Here is a 23,469-nt window from a genome sequence, read left to right as displayed (position 1 = left end):
GAATACTGCTGGGGATCACGTTCTAAATAATTGTAACTGTAATGAAAAAAAAAACTCAAGGAGACATTTCAAAATTATTTCAATTTTCATGGAGTTAATATGCTGAGGTCCACATCACAACACATTGTGACTCTCTCCAGCATTAATGACCCAGAACTAAGCCGTTATTTTTAGTTACATCTCCGTAACTATATACGGACTTCCGGAAGGTTCAGTTTTTATCTGATTCTCACTGTATTTTTTCTCCAACAACAGTGGATGGAGCAGCTTTTCCCCCTCAACTTCCTTTTAGCGGGAAGCTAATCAGCAAGAGCCGATCAGTAGTGGATCGTTTTCTACTTGTCTGTTCTGCTGTCTCTCCTTCACCTGAACGTATATCAGTTATGACTGCGGCATTAAGGATGGGCTGCTGCTTTCTTAGTATATACAGCATCTGTGTCTGTAAGATCTACAAAAACACAACGGTCATGACACACAAGGAGAGCAAGAGGAGCCGTAGCTCCTTGTTGGTCTTCCACGTCTGGTCAGTTGGTCAGGTTGAGGATTCCCTGTCCAGGGGTCCTGAGGTTCAGCATGGCAGGTACTGCCAAAATCCCCAAGGAAGATGATCTTGTTCTACTGTAATTGCATGTTTTGTTGTGAACCATCAACACCTGCTTGATTGGTTGCATGAGCAGCTTCCATTGACAGACCAGGATATCCCATAATAGACAGAATAAAGGGACTTTTTCAACAACATTCTGTTAAAGCTTCTCACAGAGGCAACAGTTTTGTAGCCATAAGCTGACAGGTAGGAAACACACGTTCTTTTCCTCATCAGTGCTTTTTTCCATCCATCCATTTACTTTGCCTGCTTGACCTATACAGGCTTGTGGGGTTCTTGGGCCTATGCCTCTGACAATCTTCTGTAGGTTACAAATGTCCCTGTACTGCCCTGGTCCATGTGTCATTTGGCCAGTGGGTGTTGCTGGTCATCTTGTCTCTTTATGTCTCAGGTTTGTTAGTTCCTAGTGTCTGCTCTTGTTCCCTGGGCTGCCATGCAGCTTAATGGGCTGAGTGTGTGGCTATGAGGGAGGCACTTCTACTGTCTAGGGTTATTGGGGGATTCCTATTTCTTGTAGTCATTTGTGTTCTGTAATAGCCCACACCTCCGCCTTGGTGAAGCCCTCATTATGTATTTATATTTGCCTACCCTTGCCCTGTTTTCGCAGTTGGTCATTGTGTGCTGTTGTTGCCCTGTATTAGTGACTGTCCTGCTAGGGTTGTTCCTGTATTACATTGTTCTTGTTCCTGTGTTGTTTACCTGCTTTGTTTTTGACCCTTCATGGTCCTTCTTGTTTTTTCCTCTTCTTTATTTGAGTATTGATCCCTGTGGGGAAATTCTCTTTTCACTTCCTCACTCTTGTTCTCCATTAGACCAAGCTTGGCAGTGAAGGGCAACCACCTACAGTGGCCTTGCTCACAGACCAGCTGAGGCTGGGCTTAAACCAGTGACCTTCCAATAATAGGCACAGAGGTTTAGCCCACTGAGCCACACGTTTTCCCCAAAGTCCCTTTTTGTGAGCTACTGTGTGGATCAATCGTCCTTCACCATGTCCACCAGTAACATGCCCTGAAATACACTGGCCTTACTCTGGTATAGGCTCATCATAGGAACAGTCATCTCATCGACCCCAGAAAAGAAGAGGACAACCTTCACAACCTCAGTACCACATGTAAGTATTGGCTCTAGGGGCTAATTAGGGAGTGAAGGGAACCTGAATGTTCTGTCCATTCCCACAGCACCATGTCTAATAGCAATACCTACTGGGCAGAAAATGTGACACAGGAGTGAAACTGTCCACTTGCCCTTTTACTCTTTCTCTGTTCCATTACATATTTGAGTCATTGCACAAATTATACCCAGTTCCCTGAGTCCAGCACAAAGAATGGAATTGTGATACTTTATTAATCCCTATGGGCAAATTCTTTTGCCCCATCTTGCTCAGCATACAGGTGAGAGCAAATTGGGGGGAGTTACAGCAAAGGGGTAGCCATCTTGTGGCACCTGTAGTTGGTGAGGTAAGTGAATCTCTCAGTGAGGTCGACATTTTCTAGTTTTTCTCGTTTCCGATGAGGGTTGGACTCCATCAGGGCTGCCCTTTGTCACTGATTCTGTTCATAACTTTTATGGACAGAAGTTCTAGGTGCAGCCAGGACGTTGAGGGTGTCCGGTTTGGTGACATCAGGATTAGGTCTCTGCTTTTTGCAGACGATGTGGTTCTGTTGGCCTCATTGGACCGTGACCTTCGGCTCTCACTGGAGCAGTTCACAGCCGAGTGTGAAGCGGCTGGGATGAAAGTCAGCACCTCCAAATCTGAGACCATGGTCCTCAGCTGGAAAAGGGTAGAGTGCTCTCTCCGGGTCGGGGAGAGGGTCCTTCCTCAAGTGGAGGAGTTTAAGTACCTCGGGGTCTTGTTCACGAGTGATGGAAGGATGGAGCGGGAGATCGACAGGTGGATCGATGCGGCATCAGCAGTGATGCGGGCGCTGCATCGGTCTGTCATGGTGAAGAAGGAGCTGAGCCAAAAGACAAAGCTCTCGATTTACCAGTCGATCTTTGTTCCTACCCTCACCTATGGTCATGAGCTGTGGGTAATGACCAAAAGAACATGATCGCGAGTACAAGCGGCTGAAATGAGTTTCCTCCGCAGGGTGGCTGGGCTCGCCCTTAGAGATAGGGGTGAGGAGCTCAGTCATTCGGGAGGGACTCAGAGTAGAGCCGCTGCTCCTCCGCAATGAGAGGAGCTAGATGAGGTGGCTCGGGTATCTGGTCACAAGCTGGAGAGACTATGTCTCCCGTCTGGCCTGGGAATGCCTCGGAATGTGCCCAGAGGAGCTGGATGAAGTGGCCGGGGAGAGGGAAGTCTGGGTTTCCCTGCTTAGATTGCAGCCACTGCGACCCAACCCTGAAAAGCGGTAGATGATGGATGGACAGACACACTGTTGATGGCTGTGCTCAAGTGGTCATTAAAGGCCTGGACATTGGTTTTGATCCAGGACGCTTGCATTCAGACTCCTTGCTCAGTCTCTTGAAAACCCTGATCAGAGTCTTCATTGACTCTGTGAAGATCACAGGATCGTCGGCAAAGTCAAGATTGATAAATGTTTCTCACCAACAGACGCCCCACAGTCACTGGTCCCCACAATCCTGCCCAACACCCAGTCTACGCAAGCTTTGAACAGAGAGCAAGAACACACCCCTGACAAACCCCAGAATCCACTGGAAAGAATGCAGAGGTTCTGCCTGCACTGAACACAGCGTTCATAGTACAGCTGTGCAGGCTGTCCTTTCAGGGGGATCCTGCAGTGACATTGGACACCATCAGGAGGAGCCAATCCCCCACCGCAACAGCTGCTCCCCAAGTATGGCAGCCGTCAAAGCGACCGCACCAATAATAGGTGTACCTTCCTACAGAGATCTGGCCACTCTCCAGTCTGCGTACCTCAGAGTGCGCCACCACTCAAATGTGGAGTTTATGAATCTCCTCCGACAGCAGAGGAAGATGGTCATCATGCCAGAAGGACAAGACCCCAGATGTACTGCCTCAGATAAGGACCCGAGCACTGCCATGCAGCAAGCAACGCCTCAGCACTGCACCAGTTCCGATCCCCGACAGACCGGACCCCCTTTGACTTTCCAGTGGTTTTGACTCCTCCGAGGATTCCTCCCGAAAGCTTCCTCCATCCCCTTCATGATACGTGCAGCCTTCCGATGGGCAGAGCTACTCCCACGGAGAGCAAAAAACGTGTTCTGTCCACTGGGTGACGAATTCTATGGTGGCTGGAGTGCTAATCCTGCCACCAACCTCGAAGTTGTCCCCTGCAAGTTGGAGGACCCCCTTGCAGGGCTGGATGTAGTTTAACGTCATTCCAATAACATCCCATTAGAAAATGGGAGTTTTTCTTCACTGATTTTACCTTCAATAGACAAAACTGTGAGCATGAGAGATGACAGCCGGTCTAGCAGACACAGAGAGGTGTGCACCCTGGATGTCTGCATCTCACACTGTGGGGTGTTCACCTCTGGGTGGATGATGTCATCTGCTCGCAGTGGACTGTGGGTGATCACCTGAATGTACCGCCCAGTAGGGTAATCTCTGCTCAGATGTTAGATAAACAATAAGACTGCAGGCTATGTTCCCCCACATAAAGACACCCTGACAGGAGGGAACAGAGCACCTATGATTAAAACAGAGAGAAGATGGGTCACCCCAAGCGTGCTTCGTCTTCTTAACCTGCATCGAGTAGCCTTTGGGGCATCTTTCCCTGTCTGTTATGCCTCCCAGGAATGTTTGTGAATGAATATTCAAATATAAAATTTCAAAGACCGAAGGATATGATTTAGTTATGAAGATAGCGGGGAAGCAGTCAATCTTTGCATTATTAAGAAAGCACAAGGAGTTTTTATTTTGAAATACTGAAGGAAATTGTTGGCTAATTTTATATATCTGACCGAGAAATTGTTTTAGCTTTTCATTTTCTAATATTATTCAAAATATTTCCCATTTTGGAACAATTTTTCTGGCCATTAGTCACTGAGCATCAGAACATTGAAACACCAAACTCTTTAAGGGTAGCCAAGTATTCAAAGCATTAAGGCTGAGATGCCACAAGTCTAGTCTTCATATTGGGTTCAGAATTCTAGAGAGCAGACAAGCTAAGACTTAAAGAGGAACACAAAAAGAGGACAGAAGGTGAGGTCGGAGTATGACAGTCGAGAACAGAGGAGTAAAATGTTAATGGCCAATGATATTTAAAGCATCAGAGGTAAGCTTTTAAAACTTGATTGGAGTATTACGGTTCCTTTAAAGGGGGTGACATTTTCAACCAAATGGACAGAGATAAAAGAAACAGATTCATTCCAAGGATTTTTTATTCTCCCACACACTGAATACTTTTGTATAGAAAAATATAAGTGCAAAATGAAGTACCTGTGCACTTCTTACCTGCAAGCAGACGGTTCACCCCCAGTATTCAGTTAATTTATAGTTCTCATTTATTTCAAGTATACCGATCTCAGACTGTTGCCTTCTGTTTTTCTTTGATTACCAGAATGGCAGAATTGGGGAGAGTGGTTTAGCAAACAAACAAAACAGAGATATGCTACCTTTATGTGGCTGATGTAAAAATGAATAAAAGTTAACCCATTTAAAAACGAGTCAATTAGTCTGATCAGGATCAGCTGGGCTTCATTAATTCCAGAACCGGCAGGCAAAAGCCAGGAGACGGATCGTCATGGAAAGATCACCGAGATTCAACTGCTTTTCTTTCTATGCCTCCCACTGAATCCATTTTCCTAAAAATGTATTGTGGAGTGGGATTGGAATCCCTTCTAAACTCAACACAACCCCCCCCCATTTTTTTTACAATGTTTTTCCAGTGAGTGGAAGAAAATTTGCATAACTTAAGAGGTCAGGCAGAGTTCAGTAAGAGACACGAGAGGTAAGCAAACAGCTAAGTGTGCTTAAACAACTGTAGCCACTGTGATTTCTTGTAAAAAGAGAAGTAAATAAACACTATTTAGTTTAAGTGCTTTACCTTCAGTCCAATAACTTCCACAGGTCTTATCTACAAACATGATTCTCAGAATTCAAATAAGCACAACTGACCTCATTTAGCAACTTATCTCAATCAGTGGATGATCATCACTAAGCAAACAACCTCACAGGTAGACTTCACAGGTAATCGGCTTATTTTTGCTTTACTCTAAAAGCATATCAAACATGGTATAATAAGACAAGATACTAAAATCCACATCCCTTTCTGCATTATCCATCCATTCATCTATCTATCTTTCAGTTTTCCAAATTTTTCGTTTTCATAAAAGCTTCAGAAGGGAAAATGATAATTCATCTCAGATGAAATTTTCCCATTTTATCATTGCTATTTTGATGGAAAACAGAAACGTCATTTACAGGAACAATCTGAAGAACTGGCCTTATACTGCGGTAACCTGAAATTCACCCAGCTCTCCTCAAGTGCTGTGGTGAAGTCTAACCAGAACCAGTTACTCAAGTCCATCGAAATTAAAAAGGAACATGTAAATCTTATTGGTGGATTTCACAGGTCCAGACTAACAGAAAGATTCATTTTATGTTTATTAAGCAGCATTTGGTTTGGATGAGGGAGTAATTTTGGTTCTCGGTTTAATGTCAGACAAAAACCAGTGTACAAGAAGTGTGTTGGTGTTATGATGCACTCTGGTGGCAGAAAAAGAGAATTACACCAGGACCTGAAAACGAGAAATGTCGGCAGTCCCCATTTTATGATAACTTCGTAATGGAACTATACATTATCTTGGAGAAGCTCTAAACCACATTTACAATGTATAGCGAATTCTGTCGATTTGCAGCACATGACATATCCCTTGTATATGTGTCTCATAGGAGTGCAGGAATGGATATGAGAATACTGAAGAATTGTTCCTCTACTCATACATGTATAGATAAAAGTAAATAAAAGTATCTTGTATCTATCTACGAAGCTATAAAGTCGAAACAGAGTCACCATGTTATCAGACATCCATTCAAAGAACCGCACACTATGAGTAAATTAGAGCCACCCGTTTCTATAACCATTTGGCACATTGATCCAGTGCAACCTACAGTAGAGGGAAGGGTTACAATGTACATGCTTTCAGACTGTGGACAGAAACCAGGAGCACAGGGAGAAGATGCCAGTCCCACACAGTCTGGGTGGGAATTGGTCTCCCAGCCCTGGAGGCTGAAGCCGCGGCGCCTCTTCACAAGAATTTCGCCTCTTGTTTGCTTTGGAGTGTAACGTTGCTTGCATTCTCATTTCGACTTTGCTTTTAATTGTTTTTATGATGCATTTAATCTCTGGAGGAGACCATTATCCTTCAGAGAAATGCTTAGACCACAAAAGGCTTGTTTTGCTTTGCATATTTGTTTGATTTAGAAGGCAATTTCCAAATGTGAGCAGGCGTCTCAGTATCTTGTATGACAATTGGTTGTAAGCCCAGTGTACTTTATAAAAACTTGTCTCCTGGTACACCTGTGCGTGTAAATCCCTCAGAACAATGCTGGAGGAGTGGGAGTTAGTTGAAACTTCGTAAAACTTAGTTAAGGCACAATAATTGCATTGCCAATGAATATTATATATACAAAATACAAATATAAGCCACACCCACTTTCGGTCCGGTATACCAATACAGATAATGTCGTAGGTTGAATAGACACAGCTAGAGATAATGACGTCGCTGTGCACCTCTAATGACCATGACAATTTTAAAAAAAGAAACATTTTTGTTCAATGACCTACAACTGAGTGGAGTTCGTGTTGCATAATAAACCGAAGATAAAATGTTCCGAGAAAAAGAGAAAAACAATAGAGTTATAATTTGGTCTATAAGGTGATTTGTGAATTTCAAAGATTGAGTGGCATTTATATCCCACGCTACACTGTTAGAAAAAATGGTACCAAAAAAGGGCTTTGTACCTTTGCTTGTTACTGGGACTGTACCTTCAAGGGTTTGCCAATTGTACCCTAGCTGTAGGTAAGTGAACCATTTAAGGTACCAATATCGACTCTGAGGAACATATCCAAGGTATAAGCAATGTTAATGTACCCACAATGGTACAAAAATGTTACTCAGTGACAGCAAAGGTACAAGTTGGTACTTTTTTTCTAACAGTGTAAATCAGGGTCTATGCCCAAAGCACTATAGGATTTTTGAATAACCTTCCAGCGCACTCTGTGTCAGAAAGCCAAGGTGCACGATGTCATGAATGTGGTCTGAGACAAACAAATGGCCGCTGGAATGATGAAGAATGTCACCTGACAAAGCCAGTCAAATATCAGACAGCACACGTAATGACTGCTTATGATTTCTGAATGAAATGCACAAACAGCTGCTCTTTTTCCCACAATGCACTTGGCCTGGCTTTTAATACTGTGAAACCTGCCAAGAGACTTGTATTGCGCTCCTGAGGAGTGGATGGGCTGCTTTCACGCGTAGCCTTCTAGGAGACAAAAAAATATTTTTTGTAACTGGCAGTCATGATATCGGTTTCGATTCTCCCCAGACAACGCTAACCACAAGAGAAGTGTTTTTTTAATGCACCCATAATTTCTAACAAGGTGATTTTAAGGTGCCTCCTCAGAGCTGAATGACTCACTTCCCCTTGTCCAGCAGTCCTGCTCTTCTGTCCCCACTCAGCTGGCCTTGGACGACGAGCGTCACTCATTCCTCAACTCAGCGTTTACCCCATTGTCAGGTATGCGAAGAGTCAGGCATGGCCTGGGTCCAGCATATTACAATTTCCATTCTCCCAGATGTCAGCCCTGAGCCAGTTCAAATAAACTGCTCTTCCAAACGAAAGGAATTCAGGATTACAAACAAACATCATCCGACTGCGGGCAAAAGACCTCACAACAATGACCTTAAATGGAGAATATAGAGGAGCTGTTTCACCAGTCAAATCAAAGCTATGTTACATGGTGCTGCTAGACTACAATCAATATATCTGATTTCAGTCAACAAGTGTTCATTATACATTTTGGATAAACTAGTGATTAGGAAATGGACAACGACATTTGTATATGTGTGTGTGCATGTTTCTCTACTGGCATATTGGTCAATGTGCTGTGAGTGTGACATTACAAGGTATGTTAGTAAGGTAAAAGTGCCTCACTGCTCAATTAAAAACCAGCCCTAGATTTTTGTCCATGCACACACTGGCCCATCATACACAAACACACATGCCTACAATGAAATTTGGCAATAGGAGTTATTGGTATAAAAGAATCAGACCCTCCATACCTGAAATCAGTTACTAACTCTATTACTAAGCGTTTATGTAATAAAAATCCCCACAGGTGTATTCAACAACAGTCATTTTAAAAATGACACATTTTAATCAAATCGCTATGGTTACACTTATGTACACGGAGCAAGGCACACACCAAACATTTACTCGAAAAATTAATGATGATCTTACAGACAGTAGAAGTAGCAGTCATGCCACACTTAGGTGAAAATGTGCTCCTAAATATACACCAGCTCACAGTAGCTTAGACAGATGCAATCGCACAGGATGAATTGATACAGGGGAGTCTAATCGATTCAAGAGAAAAAGGTCCTGCCAGCCTCAGTTAATTGATGGACAAATTACAAACCAATAAAATCAAAACACTGAAAACCAATTACAGGTTACAAAGGTGAATCTGTAAAAGCTTCAATTTGCAGGATTTTATATTTATATTGTGTGATTTCGGGTGACTGCTGAAGCCAATGGATTTTCTGGAATTTCTTTCGTCATTCTGCAATATTTTTAACATTATGTTACATTTTATGGCTCAGAAACTCTTTGAGAATTGTAACTTTGGTAAAGGCTTGTCTGAAATCGCCAAATTAATCACCTATCCATATTGGTCAGGGTAGTGGGGTGATGTGAAATCTGTATTACCATATTTTTTTCAGTGCTAGATACTATGTTATATATCATAATTGTCAATATTAAATGTCAAAGCCACAAACACTACAGAAGTATACGTAAATGCACTCAGAATTCCATTTATACAAATATATAAAATACAAAGAAATAAATACTGATAAATGTCTCTTAGCACCCCATTAACACAAAACGTCATGTTAGGAATTAACTTGATATATCTCAAAACCAGGATATATCTCTTAATGCCTGTGTTTACTATGTAGGATATTTTTACTATGCCTATGTTATACATAGTTCATCATGACTCATAATCAGAGTAGGAGTATGCGGTACGTACAGCAATGAGTATGTGTCTGATCAGGCCTTAGACAGCCAGTGACCTTATGGCTTTTGCAGTGTATAGTGCAGTCAGTACAGTGCAGTTACAGTGAAGTGAACAGCATGCCAGTCGAAAGATTATTAGAGTTAAGCACGTCCACCTTTCATTATGTGACGATAAAAAAGGTTTGAGTACAAATGTTGTCAAAGAGGCTGGGACCAATTGACATTGCATAAAACATTGAGTGACTTTTTCGGTTTTAATGCTCAACAAGTGATTATCATTTCATCACACTGAAATGTAAAAAACTTGCAGATTTATTCATGATAAAACTCGAGTATCTATTACAAATAACCTGATTCAAAAATTGAATATTTAACTGCAATGAAAAATTGTATGGAAGAATTAGAAGTTGATTAAACCGATTAGCGGTACAGAAAATGTAGATCTGGAATGGGTCAGAGGTTAAATACCAGCATTTGAACCTTAGAGAAGCAGCAAACGCCCGTCCAGTTCGTGAAACACGTTCAAACTGTGATTTGGCCTCATTTTTAAAAATCCTCACAACATCATTTACTATTTGCTGAAATATTACTCAATTCTTTTGCACAGTTGTAAAAACCCCCACCCATGTATTGCATTTGTATTTAGTACAGAGTGTGGCTGCAAAGAGTTCATTTACATTAATGTATGAAATTGTCATATGATGAAAACATTGGAAAAATGTCAATATTGCCAATAAAAATGTTAATAAGATTCAAAATTGTGTGGGGAAGAGCTGAACAGGAAGCATAAAGGTACGTCTCCGCTTGGTATTCCGTCCCGTCGAGGAGGGGTGGCCGTGCCCAGACTGAGGGGGGAGGAGGTTACATGGCGGGTAACCACGGCGATGGCAGAGCTAGTCGGAGAAGAGGCTGGCGAAGGACTGCCTGAGGCTGCGGATGGTCTCGGCCTTGGCCTCGTCCTCGGTGGTGCTGTCGTGGAGCAAGTCCCGGGTGTTCAGGGTGTTGGTGAGGGACCGGGACTTACTGGGAGAACGACAGACAGGGTGGGTGGCCATTCTTTTCAAACCAGCAAAAGACTAACAGAGCACATTTATGATGTTCGCATAAATAAATGTAGTGAGAACTGCCGAAAGAGCACATATGTGTGATACTCAAAACCACGTCAATATGGTCTCCTGGAGTGCAATATCATGAATGGGACAATACTGTTGCAAAAAAACCAAAGTGTAATCGATTGATACAATATTTCTGTCCTTTGGCAGACAAGATCTGGCTGCTTTCCAAAAACCGTCAAAATCCCTGCTGTACGAGATTGACTTTCAGGTGGTTAAATGGTTTCATTTAATCTTTCACAGTCGTACCCAGCAAGTACTTCAAGTGTTTTGCCCAAAGGCAGCCAGCCATGCTGTGAAATCATTAAAAAAAAAAAGCAATTTCATTTATGAAAATAAATGATCCTACAGTAACCATTAGAAACTGGTGACATACTTGAGCTGAGGCAAATGTTTCTGGCTGGCTGGTCCAGGAGGGAGAAGCCCAGGCTGGAAGGCCTGGCTGGGCGAGGTGGTAGCAGAGCGGGCTCGTTTCGGGGACCCCTGTGCTGATGATGAAGGGTTACTGGAGGCCGACCAAAGGGGACCTGCAGAGAAATGACACACATCAGCATGTAGTGGCAGCAAACATGACATCACAAGCTTTTTAAAAGAACTCCAGAGTACCAGCATTTATACAGGTGTTTAGCATTTGAGTAGAACTTGAGTAACCAGCTTATTACCACAGCTACACCTCAGATGATCTTTGGCAAAACACAAAGCATTTACCCTTTTCTTCAGTAACTAAAACTGCTTAAAGGGTTATCACAGACTTAGTAAACCAGATTCATAAAATTATTCCATTTGAATAAACATTTGTAATGATTCAGCTAACTAATTTTCCAGCAGAAAACATCTACCATCTCTGGCTGTCATTACGCGATGGCCTTTTGAGAAGTTTTATAGTCATTCCCGAAGACAATATATCCACTATCACACAGCCAGATGTTTTGTCTGTTACGGCAGTAAAATTTCCAGTTCAGGAGTCTCCAAGGTTTTTATAACACTCAACAACCTCTTTACGAGACGGCTGCCTCCGTTTACTCTTCTGATGGGAGTCAGACGGTATTTGTGGGAGCTTCCTCTCTAAGGGATCTGTGTGGCTAGGTTCAGCTGGAGGTAGAGCACTGGCTTACCTTGGGCTCTTCTGGGCTGGGTCGTCTGTGGTACCTGGCCCTGGAGGAGACATGTAACCATTGCACTTGAGAATGACATCAAACCTCATCTTCCTACAAGCTGATTTCCACAAAGGCTGAATTTAGCTCAAAGCAGCCCCTGCCAATTATCTTTATCTCTAAATGAGATGATATGCCTGCTGTTTCACTTCCTGATAAATGAATCCAGTGACACTTGATGTTTCGTTACGTGCGCGATGCCCCCTTTGCTGAGTGTCATTTTCATGCCCATGAGTAAATACGCCGCAGATAACGTAATTTTATCTCTGTGGGTCTTGGCAAACCTGCCTCCCCCATAAGGCACCCGGGACGAATGACAATGAGGAGGTGAAGGCGGAGACCTTGGCTGAGGCCAGAGGTGATGATGAGGAGTCCGTCAACAAGGCGGTCATTTTGTTCACCACCAGCTCCGCGATCAGTTGTCTGTCCTCCTCCACGTGCTCCCCTACCAACGGCATGGAGCTGTCCATCACCTAGACAAAAGAGCAGGATATTTTGTTACCATTTTTGTCATGTGGATGTTTAATAGAAGCGATTTGGGCTGAGCGACTTGTTCATGGCTACAGCAGCTGGGTCCGTCTTGAACCTGGAACTGGACACTTTTTTGCTACCTATCCCATCCTATAACAGTAAGCCATCTATTACCCTAAAACCTGAGTGTTCCTCTTCCAAGTTCCATTAATCGTCCATTATTTGCAGACACACATTGCTTAAGTTACAGCTTAGTATCGCTACTCTTTCATGAGTTATTGTTTATGTATTATTATTAGCAGAGGTGACTTTTCTGCTCCCCAGCAGTCTGAAACAGTTTTTAACCTCCCCTTGCAACCACATATACTGGCCCGGGGGGGCTGGAGCCAATCCCAAGCAGCACAGGCACACAGGGGTACACCCTAAATATGTAGGGGTACAGTGGGTGATCTAGGGACACTTTGTAGCTGACTTTGTAGATGAGGGCATGTGTGGCTCAGTGAGTCACAGACACTGGGGTTGTGATCAGAATGTTGCTGGTTTAAATCCCAGGAATGGCTGAGTGATGTCGTTGTTTGGCCCCTAAGCGAGGTCCTTAATCCCCAACTGCTCCAGTGGTCAGCGGACCCTGCATTCTTGATAAAAGCAACTGCTAAATTAATAAAGTGCAAAGTTAATTAGCTGGAAAAGCCTGCATTCTTTCTATTAATGAACAGTCTGGTTGTACTATGTAAATAACGCAAGAAATTAAAATGCATTCATAGTAATAATGTTGTAACAATGCATGCGTCCTAAAAACTGCTGATCTGGTACAGGGTCAGGCGTGACAACGTAGGGTACGAGACATGGGCACACCCTGCACAGGATAATGTAGTCACAATGAAGCAAAAATGTTGCGCTTAGGGCATGAATTGTACAGAAATTCAACACAAGTTTCCTTCGGTGTGTTTTCAGCCATCTTTTTTTATTTTTATGGCACTGCTGCAGTTTGGCCACTAGAGGGAAATATTGGGCAGGTATTTGTTGACAGCAATGACTAAATGTCACAGTACACAGTATTTGACACAGTAGTGTATAAGACAACAACAGCGCAGGAGAAAGTTTGACACAGAGTGGGGGGGGGGGGGGGGTCACAGCTAAATTATTTAATCATAAAGGTCTATTTATTGGGGGGAAGAATGCAAATTAAATAATGGGGGGTACATGTGTTCCCCGGTCCATCCTCCAGATTCCTAAACCCCTGTATGAAGTTGTACTTTATATGCAGAAAATTATATGCAAGTTACGTTGGGTTAGAAATGGACCACAATATGTACACATAGTGTAAATCAATAAATCAATCAATGAATCAATCAATCCATCCATCCATCCATCCATCCCATACCACTTAGCCAGTTCAGGGTTGTGGCAGACTGTAAACATGGTTTCATCACTTAATGTACCGTAATGTGCGATTATAGTAGCAATGTTAAGCACCAGTCAGGGTGGTTAGCACTGCTGCCTCACATCTCTGGGACCCCAGTCTCTGCCGTGGCTCCATGTGTATTGAGATTACAAATGTTCTCCCCTGAGTTCTCGTGAGGTTTCCGCATTTGGATGCACATTCAGGGATCTCATTTGGATACACATTCAGTCTTTCTATTGAGCCACACAGCTGATCTGCCCCCCCCACACACACACACACCCTGTCTACTCAAGTTTTCCATCACAAAGTACTGCTAATGTGATTTGAACAATTACGGCCAAGCATGTAAAGGTATTGCAGCAGGAATTACATTGCAGGGCTTCCACATCCTCTTAGAGAGAAACGCGCCAAACACAAGGTGGTACAGTAGCTTAGTGGACAGGACTACTGTCTCACACCTCTAGGATTGGGGCTTTGAATCTGTTTGCTGTTTGTTGTTCTTTCCCATGTCATGTGGGGTTTCTTCTGGTCGCTCAGACACAGTTAGCCTTACTGAAGTCTCTGATTTATCCATCGTGCTCACTCTGTCCTCTAATGGACTGACATCCCATCCAGCGTGTGACTCTTACTATATGGGTGGACAATATAAATATGAATGAGGCTGCTGTCATACAAACACCATGACACTCAATAAGGGAGGAAGTCATTCATAAAACTGCACACACTGATCAGCAATACCGAGTATACAGCTGGACTTTAGAGCCACACACAGTCAATTTTAATGTGATTGAGAAAGATTTAAGTGCAGGGTTCACATAAAACCCAAGTGTACATTTGTTCTGTATGGGAGACTTCCCAAACACAGATCATCATCACTAAGATGAATGTGAGTGTGTGTGTGTGTGTGTGGGGGGGGGCTAGGGCAGGGCTATTATCTGTATTGTTGCAGTTATCTTTCATTCCCAGACATTTGTTTATATATCTCATATGTTTTCTGTTACTCCCAACAACACAAACCAAAATGTTTTGCCAGCTGTTGAGGTGAGAGAACCAATGACGCACATCTGCGTATCTTATTGGGCATGACTGTGTGTGTGTGTGTGTGTGTGTGTGTGTGTGTGTCTTTAGGAGGTGTTGTGGCTGTATATCAATAGTTCTGCATCGATACTTCTTTTCCCTCCATATTTCCTTTTCCCTCTATTGCATGTTCCCCTGATGTGGCCCAAATCTGGCTGATATCCTATAAATACCCACATTATGTGGCTCTATCCACTTAGCCCTTCCTATAATGAAATATACAGACCATGTAATGTAGTTCATAAGACTACAGGTAGGGGGCACAGTGAATCAGCAGGTAGCACTGCATGCCGATGTCGGACTGGGATGACATGCAGGTAATGTAGGAGACCACAGGAATCAGCCACCTTGAACCACACGTCTACGCTGGACTAAATATAGACTTTGAGGAGAAAGCAAACAGACCTCAATGATGTAGTCCTTGCCATCTTTCCCATGGACGGCTTTCACCGCACAGATGTCCAGACCTCCGAACATCTCAGCGCAGGAGTCCACCCACAACCGGTACCTGCATCCAAGCAATGTGCCCACGCATCAGTCACCTGTCTTATTAATGTCTAGCGATGCAACTACTAGCTATTTTCACATTTGAATATTCAACTGATTTATTTTTCCCGATTATTTGAATTTTTGCACAACATTGCCGCTACCAACATTTTGAAAATGCTCTGTGACAGATGAACTGCACATGAATTTTGAATACTAAGTCATTTTTATATTCAAATTGTTCAATTTTTTTGTTGTAGTACTAGCAATGGACTATATATATTATAATATTATTGGGCTAGCAAATTTCTATGGAACCCAAAGAAGAAAAGTATTAAATATATATTTATAGGGATGTTGAAAATATAAATTGCAAGTCGAATAATATCAAAACCTTTACAATCCTTAATGAAGAAATATGTAGAATATACAGAAGTAAGATTCATATAGTGATAATCCACGAAAAGGTGAAGTCTGAGAATAGACACTGCAGTATGGCCTTAAAAAGGACTGAAATAGTCCTGTGACAGATGATGGCATCGCTGACCTGTCTGTCATTGCTATCTGCTCCAGCATGGCGGAGCCAGTGTTGGCTTTCCAGTTGCCAGAGATGGACGTTCTCCTGAAAAAGGCAGGGAAAAAGGCATGAAAAATGTTTCAAAAACTAACCAGTAGAAAAACTTTTCAGAATAATCCTTGCATCTTCTTTTCTGCTCATCCAGTTGAGGATCACAATGTTAACTGCACACATATCTGAATCTCCGACAGTCCATTACTTCATTGTCTTAAATCTATATAGATATATATATCATGGTGACTGGAAACAGACTATTACTCTCTGCTGCTATTTTTGCCAGAACCAAGATAATGAAGGAAAGAGTTCAGGAACAGTGAGTAATGTTACGTTGATTCTTCAGTCTAATCGTAGCTGATATACAATCTCTTTCAAGTGCAAACGGTGGTGAGCCAAGGTCCTAACTGAAGCTTAATCTTCTCTGATAGATACGCATTTTAGGAGGAAACCCAAAGAAAGCAATCCAAAGCAACTTCATCTGGTGATGAAAACCAACTGTTGACATGCGCCAAACTTAAACGTACCCTCTGCATGTCCAACTCACATTGTTTGAAGGTGGGGCAACATGCAGGTCAACACGGCTTTTGCCTAAGCTGCAATAAGTGATCAGATACTGTACATTACTTTAATTATCAATTATGGGAATAATACGTAAGGGATTCGAACCAATTCAGGCAGGGCTGGTGAAGCTTCCAACATTGATGAGAAACGTTACGTTTCATCAAGTGGGATGAGACTCCTCGAGCGTGGTCAAATAAAAGTTACACTACATGTAACAAAAATACATCTACAGTTCAATTATACACTCAGCGACCAGTTTGTTAAGTAACAGTGAAAGTGACTGTCATTTTTTACACACCACAGCAAAATGTGTATTCTGCATTTAACCCACATGTGACATAGCAGGGGGCAACTATTATTTAGCCCCCAGGGGCATGGGGCCAGTATTGTGCTGGGGGTACCTCAGTGGACTTGAACCAGTAATCTTCCAATCACACGCAGGCTCCCCTAAGCATTAGGTCACCACTGTGTTTGGTGACATTATGTGGCAGCAACTAAACAATCACAGCATGCAGGTGGGGTACAGAGGTTCATGTATTGTTTTCTTAAGCATCATAATAGCTACGCTACCTAGTCTAGGATTTCAGTTGTTGTGTGATTATTGTGTGATAGCATCAGTATCCCAGAAATAGTCACCCTCCTGAGATATTCACACACAAAAGTGTCAGGAGTTTACAGGGGATGGTGTGAAGGCATCAGAAAAGAGTGGTCGGCTTCGTCAGAGCTAACAGGAAGGTCACTAGTGCAAGAGCAGTGTCTAAGCAGTGGTGCACATAATAACTTCTCTGAATGCAGAACTTGTCAACCCAAATAGACGTTCTACAGGAAAACTGGGTCCTACCAGGTAATAGTGAATTAATAAAGTGACCATTAAGTATGTATGCACTAAGTATGTATGCACTAAGTATGTATGCACTAAGTATGTATGCACTCGATTTTCTTTTGTATTACAGGAAAAATCGGGGCTTCATTCATTTCCAGAGAATCGCGATAAGGGCAAAGTGGATTTGATGAGTCAAATAGTTATTTGGCTAAATTAAAATGGGCCTGGGTGGGGACACAACCCAGATGACTAACTGATGTGTGTGCCCCCTTTTATTCCACTCTGCAAACTGTCATGTTTTCACACAGCTGTGTCGAGTTTAAGGGACAGACGCTGAAATAGCAGCCATTTGATCCTTACATGTAGGCCTTGTAATTGGTGCCAATCTTCTGGATCCTGATGTCATACTTGGAGTCCACATAGGACTCGGTGGTCGCGTATGTTCTCGCCAATGCCACCACACTGGTTACGTCCTGGAAGTCTTCGCGGTTCTCGACTTTGATCTGGCGTGGAAATTTGAGAAAGAGGCCGGAGAAATTTTAATGCACTATTAGTTTGGGGAACTATTAAAACGCTATTTGTGTTCGCTCTGACAGTGACACAAAAAGGATCACGAACAGGAAATGAGACAGCACAATTCGTCTTTGAAGCATTGTGCTAAACTGGATTAGAAGCAAATTAATGCTTAGCCCCCGACGCAATTATAAAAATGCAATTCTCAAGCTCTGAAAGAACGTCATGAGTTACACAAAGTCATGTTCTTTGTTCGTTAAATACATTCTACCAGAATTATACACACAGATTGGTCTTTACTGCTTTACACCCTGAAACTGCGTCAATGCTTTTCTTCTTGCTTGTATTTATGTATGTCCATAAACTCTAAAAAAACCTGACTGTAAATAAAATCAGAGCACAGAAGGGCTTGGCCCTTTGCTATAAAAAAAAACAGTTGAAAGAATTATCATTTAACATCTGAAGGTATAACCCTTATTTGCTAATTAGGAAGTTACATTTATACAGGTCTGGAACTTGTTATCCAATTACCAAGTGGTGATCTGTTACAGTATCTCCTGATTTGGAGGAGACAATACATCCATTCATTCTCCATAACCACTATTCAGGAGGAAGGTCAAAGAGGGCTAGAGCTCAGGACGCACATAGGACACGGCAGGGGACACCTTGGACATGATGCTAGTCCCTCGCAGGACAGGAACAGAAAATTACATTTAAAAAAAATCCTAAAAAAAAAAAATTCTTGATTTTTGGACCACTGAGTGGCCAGAAGCGAGCCACATGGGCGTGGCATGCAAAGCCCAGACGCAGGGTGGGGATTCCACTGGGATATGAACCCCAAACCTGTGACCCGACAGTGCTAATAATAGCCAAAGTGTGATTCAGTAAAGCTGGATGAAAAACCACAGAACACTGCGCCGCAGAGTTTGATTATTTACTATATATACCCATGTTTATTCCCACCGTTTTCCATTTATCTAATTTATTTGCACTATATGTTGTAAATGATGTTGTCCATCACTGCACCTTACGCTTACACATGCCCTGTTTGTTTTCTGCACATTACACCGGGGACCAGAAGGTACGAAATTTCATCTCACTATGAACCAGTTATATAGTTGTGATGGCAATAAACAGTACGTGATTTGAATCGATCATCCAATCAAGTTGGGCAATAATGCATTTATGTATACATCTCATTTGATATGGCTTCTCTGCCTGCAGATGGTTGATGTCTTTAGATTTAATTTCTTCACTTGTTTATTCAGAATGACGCTGTTCTCCCCTTTCCTCTGCCCCCCCCCTCCCAAATACCTAATAAAGACTTGGGTTGGTTCACTTTCCGCTGGCTCTCTACCCCAAAAGCGCTCAGGCTTTCCCACGCCTTTGTTTGCGTAAATCCTGCTGTTCCCGGGACCCATGGACGACCTCCGCCTCCGCACCCTATCACAGCCCGTAGTCTCTCATCTAGACAGACTGGGGGCCTATCGTATCTAGATCCGAATCGGAGCGCTGCGGCAGAAGTCAGCGCTGTTTTTGTTGTACATCTGTCCACTAACACTATCACCACGATGAGGAATCAAAGTTTGCTGCCAACCAATAAATCAAGTGGAGGATATATTTATCTGTACAGGTATAAATTAGAAAATATTAAAATATGAAATGGCTAAGAATACTTCGTTTGCTCTTCTGGTGTGCTCCTGACCCCCACTTGGAGCCTACATGATTTGAGGGCGGGGGCCATGTGCGGTGACATGCACCCGATGCTGTGTTTACTGTAATATCTCGTCGGTATCCTCACGCCCAGCTTGCACAGAGAGTGATGTCACAGTTCGGCAGCCGTCCAGGGCTGAGGTCATGCATGCTGTGCCTGCTGCTCGAACCCAGGAGGTGGGGGAGTGACATCATCGGAGCACGCCTTGGCTTGGGGGTCTTACCTTGCCGATGCCGGAGTGCGCATGGCCCATCTTCACCACCACCGGGAAGGAAGACGAGGAGATCTGAAAATGATTAAAATGTAAATTATGCCAGTTCATGTTTACATTTACATTTACGGTATTTGCCAGACGCCCTTAGCCAGAGCGACTCACATAAGTGCTTTAAGACGCTGCAATGAATTTCCCGATACTAGCTCAATTAGGACCCAAGCTATGAATACCATCTATCTGAATACTCTGTTGGGAAAGTGCAACAAGTTTTTTTTTTTTTGTACACACACACACACACACACACACACACGGAAAAGAGCTGGGTAAGAATACAGAATGCTACTTCAGGTATTTCTGAAAAAGGAAAGTTTTGAGTTGTCGCTTGAAGACAGCCAAGGTTTCCGCTCTTCGGACATGAAGGGGGAGTTCATTCCACCAACTAGGTGCCAGGACAGAGAAGAGCCGAGATGTGTGTCTTCCTTGTGCCTTGAGGGGTGGTGGGACCAATCGAGCAGTGCTGGAAGATGGGAGAGATCGGGGTGCAGTACGGGGTGTGATGAGGTCTTTTAGATAGGATGGTGCTAGACCATTTTTGGCTTTGTATGCGAGCATCAGTGTTTTGAATCTGATGCGGGCAGCTATAGGAAGCCAGTGGAGAGAGCGCAGCAAAGGAGTGGTGTGGGAGAACTTGGGAAGGTTGAAAACAAGTCGAGCAGCTGCATTCTGAATCAAAAAATACATATTCATGTATTTCTGTAGAAAAAGAAAAATACGGAGATGCTGTTCCTTTTTTGAACTGCGACATGGTCACTCAGATTGACCTTTGGCTGTTCATATGGTGCCAGTCCCTCAGGGTGACCTTTGGCTGTTCATATGGTGCCAGTCCCTCAGGGTGACCTTTGGCTGTTCATATGGTGCCAGTCCCTCAGGGTGACCTTTGGCTGTTCATATGGTGCCAGTCGCCCAGGGTGACCTTTGGCTGATTGTACGCTGCCAGTCTCTCAGGGTGACCTTTGGCTGTTCGTATGCTGCCAGTTGCCCAGGGTGACCTTTGGCTGTTCATATGGTGCCAGTCATATGGGGTGACCTTTAGCCATTAAAACCGTGACACAGTGGCACTATTAGTTTAAATCCTAAAGCTCAATTTTTAAACATGGCTGGAAACAAAATAACAAGTATTAAAGGTGTATTTCAAGTCATAATTCTCAGAAATGGAAAAGAATATCATTTCTGAATTAGTTTTTTGATATAAGTACTAGGGGCGACATGGTGGTGCAGTGGTTAGCACTGTTGCCTCACACCTCTGGGACCTGGGTTCGAGTCTCCGATTAAGTCACATGAGTTTGCATGTTCTCCCCATGTCGTCGTGGGGTTTCCTCCGGGTACTCCGGTTTCCCCCCACAGTCCAAAAACATGCTGAGGCTAATTCCGGGATAGGCTCCGGACCCCCCGCGACCCAGGAGGATAAGCGGTTTGGAAAATGCACACAGTGAGAAGCCATGAAGGAGGTGAACATGGTCCGAATGTGACTTTACAGTATTTGACTCAGCAAACCAGTAAGGGAGGGAGATGGGTTACTGGTGACAGTGGGATTATGGGTAAAATGACTGGGCTCTTCATTAGTTCTGAAGAATGACTTTCTCTTTAGTTCAATATATGCATATGCAGTTTTATTCACTTATTATATTTTTAGCTAATATTAAATATTTTTGGTGAAAATAAGATACATTGCTCAGGATTTCAATGGTCCCTGTGACCAAAGAAGTAAATAAACATGGTTATAACTATAATTTTAAGACAACTAAGACTAAATAAATCAAAAAGAGCAAAAGTATTTCAAACCGCATGCAAAAATCCCTAATACAGAAATAAAAACTACAAAAAAACATTTCTTTTCGTCCAGAGAGCTTCTGTCAAACTCAGATACTTTCAAAGCAGTTTCCCCTTAATGTTAACTTAGGCAAGCATCCTGGAATCCTTCTTGTGCAAAATATTAATTTCAGGAATTTGAGTCAGATGCCTCAATGTTTTTATTTGTTTTCCTTTCAGGGCAGAACTTTTTCTATAAATGACACAATTCACAGGGCAGCAAAACGGCATCATTCACAAGCTTCCATTAAGGCTTTATTTGCGATGCTTGTTGCGTAACGGTGTCTCATTAATAAGAATGACTAAGCACATGGGCTGACTCCTTCCATTGATTCTGTTCACTGTACGATGCCAGGACACAAAATTAATAAGGATTCCTCATTGACATCTCTCGCTGTTATGCCACACTTTTTGTATTTAGAGAAATCTTCTGAACAGGACCAGATATGAGGAAAACACTACACTCTTCCTGACTATTAAATTTGACCAAAAAAAGGTTTCTTTTAAAAGGGAGCTTTAACATTTTGGTTACCTTCTGAATCCAAATAAGTCTCTGCAAACAAGGATTAACTCCTGGAAAGGGCCTGGGTCTGCATTTATGCCCGCATAACGTATTTTGAAAAATACAGTAACAGATTGTTGTATGTTAGTCTTTGCCAGCAGTGATGTGATACTCGTTTTGATAAAATGCTCAGGTTGATACGAACAAATCTACTTCTCCGCTGGTCAGTTAGTCATCCTGGGAACAGATGGTTGCACCCTTCGTTGATAGAGGTCTGGCTGTTACCTCAGCCTTCCCTCTGATCAATGAGCACCAGGACTGCCGGAGGATTAATGAAGTCAAACACATATTATAAGTGTAACAGAAGTCAGTGTCCATCCAGCCACAATGCATGTGGAAGAGTCTGTCACCAACCATGTGTGGCATTCACTTGAAGTAAGGCAACGGCGACATATTTGTGATTAAGGTGCACAGTTGCTCTGGAGAGAAAGCAGGACTTTGGCATCTTTCTCACTTGACATCAACGTCGATATGAGCAAATCTCTAAGCTTGAAACTGCGGAAATCCGTGAAGCTCCTTATAAACGACAACAGAAAGACCAAACACTCCCTCTGCTCTGAAATATCATTCCCATCGAATGGCAAAGGGCTTCATTGGCTAAATCGATTTCCTCGGACGAAAACGTTCGCCTTTTGGGTATGGAAAAAGTTTCAACATCCTTTCTGAGGGAAGCGCCGCCGGCAAACTAACCTAAATCTTTACAAAGTGAAATCATCTCACACCATTTCACCGGGTACTAACGCGCCTGGATTCGGACAAATCCAAGAGCAAAATAATAACAACGATTAGATCATTTCCTGGCCCAGATCACAAGCTGATCTACAAATGACTTCTTTCATTTAACCTGATGACATACAAGGAGGGCGGTTTCAAGATCCCACGCCTGGTTCGGAAAGATTGATATATTTGGGCCGGCTGCTGGTACCATTAATGGTGATCGTTCACGGAAGCTGACATATTCAAGACTCCCCTGTAAAATGGCTGTTACGCCTATAAACCATTTCAGTTGCATGCTCTTCATCCAACTCGTACTCGGTACGTAAGCTACCATGGATTAAGAAAGAGACGTTTGCTAATCGTAGAAATAAAGAGAAATGAAGGCTAAGACAAAAAAAATGCAGTCAGAGTCTCTTTTCAGCATGAGGGTTTATA

The 23,469-nt window shown here is 42.9% G+C and overlaps 1 protein-coding gene across 1 annotated transcript in view; it reads right to left on the bottom strand.

Annotated features, from left to right (window-relative positions):
- Positions 1–8,885: 8,885 nt before the first annotated feature.
- LOC125738898 (synapsin-3-like) overlaps positions 8,886–23,469 on the bottom strand; it is a 59,523-nt gene continuing 44,939 nt past the window's right edge. Inside the window, exons 7-14 of the mRNA XM_049008409.1 lie at positions 19,896–19,958; positions 17,806–17,948; positions 16,035–16,109; positions 15,407–15,509; positions 12,390–12,521; positions 12,010–12,049; positions 11,271–11,421; positions 8,886–10,805 (exon numbers count right to left, since the gene is read on the bottom strand). Coding sequence (XP_048864366.1) covers positions 10,676–10,805; positions 11,271–11,421; positions 12,010–12,049; positions 12,390–12,521; positions 15,407–15,509; positions 16,035–16,109; positions 17,806–17,948; positions 19,896–19,958 — 837 coding nt within the window. The 3' untranslated portion in view covers positions 8,886–10,675. The remainder of the gene's footprint in view (positions 10,806–11,270; positions 11,422–12,009; positions 12,050–12,389; positions 12,522–15,406; positions 15,510–16,034; positions 16,110–17,805; positions 17,949–19,895; positions 19,959–23,469) is intronic.

The sequence above is a fragment of the Brienomyrus brachyistius genome, chromosome 3, assembly GCF_023856365.1.
Source record: "Brienomyrus brachyistius isolate T26 chromosome 3, BBRACH_0.4, whole genome shotgun sequence".
Taxonomy (NCBI): Eukaryota; Metazoa; Chordata; class Actinopteri; order Osteoglossiformes; family Mormyridae; genus Brienomyrus; species Brienomyrus brachyistius.
The sequence above is the reverse complement of the archived record's forward strand: the minus strand, read 5'-3'. Positions and strand labels throughout refer to the sequence as shown.